General features: G+C 48.0%; 1 protein-coding gene across 1 annotated transcript; it reads left to right on the top strand.

Moving 5' to 3' along the window:
• Positions 1 to 1,216: 1,216 nt before the first annotated feature.
• LOC113221784 (Y+L amino acid transporter 1-like) lies at positions 1,217 to 4,194 on the top strand (the record flags this gene model as incomplete). Its single annotated transcript, XM_026451115.1, has 2 exons — positions 1,217 to 1,242; positions 3,442 to 4,194. Coding segments are annotated over 2 exons (575 nt in total), but the record flags the coding sequence as incomplete, so codon positions are not given.
• Positions 4,195 to 9,118: the final 4,924 nt, after the last annotated feature.

Below are 9,118 nucleotides of genomic sequence, written 5' to 3'. Positions count from 1 at the left end.
GCCTCCTGGGTTTATGCCATTCTCCTGCCTCAGCCTCCCAAGTCGCTGGGACTACAAGCACCCGCCACCTCGCCCAGCTAATTTTTTGTATTTTTTAGTAGAGACGGGGTTTCACCGTGTTCGCCAGGATGGTCTCGATCTCCTGACCTCGTGATCCGCCCGTCTCGGCCTCCCAAAGTGCTGGGATTACAGGCTTGAGCCACCGTGCCCAGCCTATTTGTTTGTATTTTTAGTAGAGACAGGGTTTCACCGTGTTAGCCAGGATGGTCTTGATCTCCTGACCTTGTGATCCAGCTGCCTTGGCCTCCCAAAGTGCTGGGATTATAGGCGTGAACCACCACGCCCGGCCTGATTTCTTCATATTTTTTTAGGAAAGTGGAATAAACTTATATATGAGGAAGTCGTTTATAGGAATTTATGCTTATCCCAAAAATCTTGGTATGTTTTGTCAAGAATGAAAAGGCACATGGGTCTGGTGGGGATGCAGTCAGATATTTGATCTCTTGACTGTATTTCTTTTGAAGTAGTCTGAGGCTCAGACTTTGGGGCAGTGGCCCAGGTTTGGAGGCAACCTCCCAGTCTGTCTTTGCATGGGGAAGTGTGCAGAGTTCTCTTAGAACGCCCAGTCACAGGGTATAGAGACTGTCTTTACACTTCCTGTAATCTCAGCATGGGAACAAGCCTTTGTGTCACACTGTGCAACCTTCCTCCCTTTCTTAAATGCTTGGGGTGAGAGAGAAGAGAGGCTAGGGTGGGGCATGGAGGACACACAGAGAGAGACAGTGCTGTGTATTCCTTCCCAGCTACTGTCCTGTCCTTAGCTAACTTGGTCTGGAACAGTTTCCCCAGAGCTACAGATACTGCACCTAGCTGACAGTCCTTTCTTCTGGGCCCCCGGTCCCAGAGCAGAGCTGACAAAGGAGATTCCTGAGAGAGTGACTGCTTATCACAGAAAGTGCTGAGCCAAGAGCTCCTAGCCACCCCTTTTGCAGATGTGAAGGGCCAGTGAACCTTGGACACAGATGGTTGCTTAACAGTCCTTTCCCCCTCCCTCACTCCTTCCTTTGCGGGCTGTCTCACCTCCTCCACCCTTCTTGCTTAAATCCATAGGCATTTTTCTGGCCTTCCCTTTTACTGCTGGCTGGGAAGGAGGAGCATCAGACCACAGATCCTGGAAGGCACTTCTCTTCCTGACTGCTGCTGGCACTGCCGTGAGAACCTGCTTATATCCAGGACCAAGGAGTAAGTGTGCGTTCCACCCTCTTCTCATCTCCACTCACCTTGCTTACCCTCGTCTTTGCTGCTGTGCAGTGTCTAATTGCTTCTTCTCCCGAGTGCCTCTTGCCCTAATATCTCTCCATTGCTTGACTAGCCTCTCCTGTTTTCCTCTCAGCTGTCTCCTGCTCGGTGTTTTCCAGCATGTGCTGCCTGGCTGCAGCTGTCTTCCTGCCTTGGCTTGCAGTGGTATCTCTCCAGCAGCAACTCTGGGGTAGGGAGTGGCCATCAACTGCCTCCAGTCATCTCTAGGTTTCGTTGTACATTGGATCGCCCTTCTCTCATTCATACTTTTTTGGGTGATTCAACGATGCTGATGTGAGGGATCTGATAGCAGGAGGCTTGGAATACCAGAGACTGGGAAAAAGGTATCTGGGAAAGGAAAAGCGAGGAAAAGAGAATAGCCTGTTTTCTTTCAGGGTGAGGTGGGTCTACTTGGGCTTTGCCAGGGCTGAAGACTAGCTAAGGGTTAAGGGATGCTCCTTGGGCAGGAGGATGGTTGTGGGTTTCCAGCAGATTTCTTTTTTCTTTTCTTTTTTTTTGAGACGGAGTCTTGCTCTGTCGCCCAGGCTGGAGTGCAGTGGCCTGATCTCAGCTCACTGCAAGCTCCGTCCCCCGGGTTCCCGCCATTCTCCTGCCTCAGCCTCCCGAGTAGCTGGGACTACAGGCGCCCGCCACCTCGCCCGGCTAGTTTTTTTTTGTATTTTTTAGTAGAGACGGGGTTTCACTGTAGTAGCCAGGATGGTCTCGATCTCCTGACTTCGTGATCCGCCCGTCTCGGCCTCCCAAAGTGCTGGGATTACAGGCTTGAGCCACTGCGCCCGGCTCCAGCAGATTTCTGAAGCCTTTAGGTTTGGCAGATAGAGTCTTTGGGGAAAAGAGCAGTGTCATGAGGCGCTCCCACAGATTAGTTGCTTGTAAGATCAGTTCATAATGTTGTATCTCAGCACAGGTGATCGCTGAAGCTGAAATTGGAGGGAAGACGGGTTTTGGATAAGGCTGAAAACTCAGGGTCAAGCCATTATGGTTATTTTCTGGGAACTGCCACACTGCCCCCATGCCTGTCTTGTATTATAGCAGGCTCAGAGAGAACCAACATTTAGTGTTTTTTTTTTTTTTTTTTTTTTTTTGAGACGGGGTTTTGCTCTTTTTGCCCAGGCTGGAGTGCAATGGCCTGATCTCGGCTTACTGCAACCTCCACCTCCCGGGCTCAAGTGATTCTCCTGCCTCAGCCTCCCAAGCAGCTGAAATTACAGGCATGTGCCATCACGCATGGCTAAGTTTTGTATTTTTAGTAGAGACCGAGTTTCTCAATGTTGGGCAGGCTGGTCTCGAACTCCCGACTTTAGGTGATCCACCCGCCTTGGCCTCCCAAAGTGCTGGGATTACAGACATGAGCCACCGTGCCCAGCCCAAGATTTCGTTCTCTATTTGGTGAGCTGGGTGGGCAGCAATATCCTAATGATGAGAGACAGATGCTTTCTCTCTGGCGAATGAGTGCCTTCTCTTAAAAATTCAAGTTGGAGGCCGGGCAAGGTGGCTCATGCCTGTAATCCCAGCACTTCGGGAGGCTGAGGCGGGCGAATCACCTGAGGTCAGGAGTTTGAGACCAGCCTGACCAACATGGAGAAACCCCATCTCTACTAAAAATACAAAATTAGCCGGGTGTTGTGGTGCATACCTATAATCCCAGCTACTCGGGAGGCTGAGGCAGGAGAATCACTTGAACCTGGGAGGTGGAGGTTGCGGTGAGCTGAGATTGCACTCCAGCCTAGGCAACAAGAGCGAAACTCCGTCTCAAAAAAAAACAACAAACAAACAAACAAAATTAGCCAGGCGTGGTGGCAGGTGCCTCTAATCCCAGCTACTTGGGAGGCCGAGGCAAGAGAAGTGCTTGAACCTGGAAGGCTGAGGTTGCGGTGAGCCAAGCCAAGATTGCACCACTGCACTCCAGCCTGGGCTACAGAGTGAGACTCTGTCTATAAATAAATACATACATACATATTCAAGTTGGGGTTGTTTTGATGAGTGAGCTAGAGAAAAGGTTATTTGGCAGTCTCTGCAGTGGTTGGGGGGCTGCCCCATATTAGCCTGCGTTGGAAGCAGGTAGAGGTTCTATGTAATTGCCAACCACCTAATATATAGCATCATCTTTCTTCCTTAAAGGGCAATGCCAGGAAGCTGGTGAAGGGTTTCCTCTCCTCCACCATGGTTGACAGCACTGAGTATGAAGGGGCCTCCCAACCTGAGGTGGAAACCTCCCCTTTGGGTGATGGGGCCAGCCCAGGGCCAGAGCAGGTAAAGCTGAAGAAGGAGATCTCACTGCTTAACGGCGTGTGCCTGATTGTGGGGAACATGATCGGCTCGGGCATCTTTGTTTCCCCCAAGGGTGTGCTCATATACAGTGCCTCCTTTGGTCTCTCTCTGGTCATCTGGGCTGTCGGGGGCCTCTTCTCCGTCTTTGGGGCCCTTTGTTATGCGGAACTGGGCACCACCATTAAGAAATCTGGGGCCAGCTATGCCTATATCCTGGAGGCCTTTGGAGGATTCCTTGCTTTCATCAGACTCTGGACCTCCCTGCTCATCATTGAGCCCACCAGCCAGGCCATCATTGCCATCACCTTTGCCAACTACATGGTACAGCCTCTCTTCCCAAGCTGCTTGGCCCCTTATGCTGCCAGCCGCCTGCTGGCTGCTGCCTGCATCTGTAAGTAGGGCTGGGGCAGGAGGTGGTGGATGGAGGGCCGGGCAGAGGCTGGGATGTGAGTGCAGTCTGGGAGTAAGAAGGAGATAGAAAGGAATGCCTCTGACAACATATATATATATATATACACACACATACACACAACTATATATATACAACTATATACACAACTCTCTCTCTATATATATATATAGTTAAATTAATGTATGCTTAGTGTGAAATTTCAAACAGTACCACAGTGTAACATAAAAACGCTCACCTTTTCCCCAACTTCTCACGGTAAGAACTATTAGCAGTTTGCATATTCTTCCTGATTTTTTTTTTTTTTTAAGAGACAGGTGTTTTGCTCTGTCACCCAGACTGGAGTGCAGTGGTGTGATTATACCTCACTTCAGCCTCGAACTTCTAGGCTCAAGCTATCCTCCTGCCTCAGCCTCCTGAGTAGCAGGGACTACAGGCACACTGATTTTTTTTTTTCTTGTTCCTTCAAGAGATGTAGTTTTGGCAGGGTGTGGTGGCTTATGCCTGTAATCCCAGCACTTTGGGAGGCTGAGGTGGGCAGATCACCTGGGGTCAGGAGTTCGAGGCTAGCCTGGCCAACGTGGTGAAACCTCATCTCTACTAAAAATACAAAAATTAGCTGGGCATGGTGGCAGGCGCCTGTAATCCCAGCTACTCAGGAGGCTGAGACAGGAGAATCACTTGAACCCAGGAGGCAGAGGTTGCGGTGAGCCAAGATTGCACTACTGCACTCCAGCCTGGGTGACAAGAGTGAGACTCCATCTCAAAAAATAAATAAATAAATAAATAAAAAATAAAAAAAATTTAAAAAAGAGGTATGTTTTGTTCTTTTACAAAAATGAGATCATACTAGTCTACATGTAATTCTACAGTGTGCTTTTCCTCTAGCATTATCAGTGACATTCTTTTCTACTTACAAATCTACTTTTTAAAAAATGCTTCATATTATTCCATGTTAATTTTAAGGATGTATAGTAGTTTATTTGTCTAGTTAGTCCTCTGTTAATGGCCATGTACCTTGGTTTCAGTTTCTCAGTCTTACAGATAATGCTCCAGTGGATATCCTTTTGCAGTTGCGTGAATATTTCTGTAGGCTAGATTCTTCCTTTTTTTTTTTTTTTTGAGATAGAGTCATTCTGTCGCCCAGGCTTGAGTGGCGCAATCTCAGCTCACTGCAACCTCCATCTTCTGGGTTCAAGTGATTCTCCTGCCTCAGCCTCCCTAGTAGCTGGGATTACAGGCATGTGCCACCATGCCCAGCTAATTTTTTTTGTATTTTTAGTGGAGATGGGGTTTCACTGTGTTGGCCAGGCTGGTCTTGAACTCCTGACCTCGAGTGATCTACCTGCCTCGGCTTCACAAAGTGTTGAAGTGTTGGGATCACAGGCATGAGCCACTGCACCCAGCCTCTGTGGGCAAGATTTTTAATACTGTCATTTCAGTCCACCTTGGCTTTTTCTCCATATCATAAATAAAATATTTAAATCTGTACATTCAGCAAAGCCATTGGAGGTGCTGAGATGGTGATTCTCCACAGCCCCATCCCTCAGATGCCTCTATTCTTGAAAAATGCCCTTCCAACCTGGGAGAGCCTAGGACCTTAAAGATACCTTCCACCCCACAACTGTGAAGAAGCTCAGACATTCTGTCAGTTTGAGGGGCAGCTGCTGTAGCAGTTGGGGCACAGGAATCTTGCACCAGGTGCAATTGCTTATTGGCTCCCTGCTCTCCCGTCAGCTTGTGTCCTTTTTTCTTTCAGTTTCTATATTGCCCCATTCACTCCTCAACTTCCTTTCCAGCTTCCCTGATTTTACTGTTGTGTAGAGAACTGGCTGTCTTCTGTGGGGTCCTTCTGTGTTTTGTGTGTCCTTGGGTCTGGCCTGGACTCATCTCTGCATATGTTTGTCATACATGGCAACAGTCAGGGAGGGGTGGAAGGCACCGCTTTGTGTTGTAAGAAGGGGGTTTTCACTGAGGTTTTTTTGTTTTTTGTTTTTTTTGAGACAGAGTTTCGTTCTTGCTGCCCAGGCTGGAGTGCAATGGCGTGATCTCGGCTCACTGCAACCTCCGCCTCCTGGGTCCCAGAGATTCTCTTGCCTCAGCCTCCCAAGTAGCTGGGATTACAGGTGCCCACCACCATGCCAAGCTAATTTTTTTGTATTTTTAGTAGAGACGGGATTTCACTATGCTGTCCAGGCTGGTCTCGAACTCCTGACCTCAGGCAATCCACCTGCCTTGACCTTCCAAAGTGCTGGGATTACAGGCGTGAACCACTGCACCTGGCCAATTTTCTGCTTCTAATTTACGTATAGAGACATACATGTTCAAACCCTCATTCATCCATGTGCACATTCATGTGCCTGTATATCCTTGTAAGAATACATGCAAAGGCCGGGCGCAGTGGCTTACGCCTGTAATCCCAGCACTTTGGGAGGCCGAGGCGGGTGGATCACGAGGTCAAGAGATCAGGACCATCCTGGCCAACATGGTGAAACCCCGTCTCTACTAAAAATACAAAAATTAGCTGGGTGTGGTGGTGCATGCCTGTAGTCCCAGCTACTTGGGAGGCTGAGGCAGGAGAATTGCTTGAACCCGGGAAGCAGAGGTTACAGTGAGCAGAGATTGCACTATTGCACTCCAGGCTGGGTGATAGAGCGAGACTCTGTCTCAAAGAAAAAAAAAAAAAAAAAAAGCTGGGTGTGGTGGTGGGCCCCTGTAATCCCAGATACTGTGGAGGCTGAGGCAGGAGAAACGCTTGAACCCAGGTAGCAGAGGTTGCAGTGAGCCGAGATCATGCTACTGCACTCCAGCCTGGGCCACAGAGCAAGACTCTCTCAAAAGACAAAACAAAACAAAACAAAAATAATACATGCAAAGTAGCCACAGTTATGGTTCATATGCAGAGCTCTTTAGTGAGTAAAAGGCATGGAGTTTTGTGCACAGATGTGTGACACACATTTGAGATTACTCTGATAGAGTGAAATGTGCACACCACTTGTGCACACACTTGTGTTTGAGGTTGGGCTCAATAGCTATGTGACCTTGAGCCAAGTGCACTGACTGTTTAATTCCAGGCTGTTGTGAGAATGGAATGAGATTCAGTGAAAACCATAAATTATGACTCAAGTATAAGGTATTATGTTTAAAATTACTATCTTTCTTGGTCACTTATAGTCCTGTTCCTCTTCCTGTTTCTTGGCTTCATCTGAGTAGTTATGGTTAGATAAATGAGATATTACTGCATAGGTAATATCTGGACTTTGTTCTATCTTTAATAACTTCAGAGGAACATAGAGATCTAAAGAAGGTTCAGAAGGGCAACCAAGACTAAGAATTTAGTGACATATGATTCATGGGTTTATTCTTTCAGCCACTGTTTTGGTTTTGTTTTTAAATTGTTTTATAGAGATGGGGTCTCGCTATGTTGCCCAGGCTGGTCTGAAACTCCTGGGCTCAAGCAATCTGCCTGCCATGGTCTCCCAAAGTGCTAGGATTACGGGCGTGAGCCACTGCACCTGGCCTTCCGGCACTGTTTAATAAGCACCTGACACAAGTCAGATGCTAGGACCTATGAAGACATTCTGATTAGCCTAAGTGAGAACTTAGGCAGAATCTTCAGATTTAGCAACAGAAGGGCTTTAATTTAGAGCTTTCATACATTCCCTCCCTTACAAAAAATATAATTAGGGCATGCTATGTGTGTGCTAGATATTTTACTTAGTGCTGCAAAACAAAGAAGAATGATGTCTGGCCCTTGCCATTCCATAATTTATAGTCCAGAAAGGAGACAGACATGTTAACAAATAATTGTCATGCAACATAATTTGTGCACTGATAGAGGCACCATAAGAGCAAATGGGGCAATATTTTTTTTTTGAGACGAAGTTTCACTCTTGTCGCCCAGGTTGGAGTGCAGTGGTGTGATCTCGCCTCACTCACGCAACCTCCATGTCCCAGGTTAAGCGATTCTCCTGCCTCAGCCTCCCGAGTAGCTGGGATTACAGGCGTGCACCACTACGCCTGGCTAATTTTTGTGTTTTTAGTAGAGACGGGGTTTCACCATGTTGGCCAGGCTGGTCTCGAACTCCTAACCTCAGGTGAACCGCCCGCCTCAGCCTCCCAAAGTGCTGGGACTACAGGTATGAGCTACCACGCCTGACCTAAATGGGGCAACTTTATTTTTGTAGAGGAGGAGAGCTTAGGAAAGTATCACAGAGAACATGGTGTCTGAGCTGAATTTTGAAAACAAATATAGCTGTCTGCTGCGACCTTTTACACAGGAGACTGCATGTACAAAAGTGTGGAGGTGCAAGGCACAGAATGTTCAGAGAATTCCAGGTCATTGGTATGGTTGGAATGTGGGGTGGGAGAAGGGCTAGGAGACAGCGCTGGGTGAGATGGGTTTTATAATCAGATTGGACTTTATGTAAAAGATAAGGGGAAGCTATTGTTTATTTTTATATTTTTAGAGATGGGGGTTCTTGCTCCGTCGCCCAGGCAGGAGTGCAGTGGTGCAGTCATAGCTCACTGCAGCCTCCAACTCCTGGCCTCAAGTGATCCTCCTACCTCCTGAGTAGCTAGGATTACCGGTGGGAGCTACAAAGCTACACAGCTACTGATTTTAAGCAGGGGTATGGGGACTACTGAAATAATCAGACTTGGTTAAAAGGAGAACTCTGGTGGCGACATGGAGAATGTTTTTGGAAAGAGCAAGAGACAGAAGGTGGGGAGACTAGGGAGCTGAAAACTGAATCCATGTGAAGGGTGATGAAGATCTGTACTGTGGAGTGGCCTTAGGAACAGAGATGAGGGTATGAATAAAGAAATAGTTGGCCGGGCACAGTGGCTCACGCTGGTAATCCCAGCACTTTGGGAGGCCGAGTTGGGCGGATCACGAAGTCAGGAGATCGAGACCATCCTGGCTAACATGGTGAAACCCCGTCTCTACTAAAAATACAAAAAAAACTAGCCGGGCGTGGTGGCGGGCGCCTGTAGTCCCAGCTACTCAGGAGGCTGAGGCAGGAGAATGGCGAGAACCCAGGAGGCGGAGCTTGCAGTGAGCTGAGATCCGGCCACTGCACTCCAGCCTGGGCGACAGAGAGAGGCTCCATCAAAAAA

Source organism: Piliocolobus tephrosceles, unplaced genomic scaffold (assembly GCF_002776525.5).
Source record: "Piliocolobus tephrosceles isolate RC106 unplaced genomic scaffold, ASM277652v3 unscaffolded_27554, whole genome shotgun sequence".
NCBI classification, from domain to species: domain Eukaryota; kingdom Metazoa; phylum Chordata; class Mammalia; order Primates; family Cercopithecidae; genus Piliocolobus; species Piliocolobus tephrosceles.
This window is presented reverse-complemented; position numbering and strand designations above follow the sequence as displayed.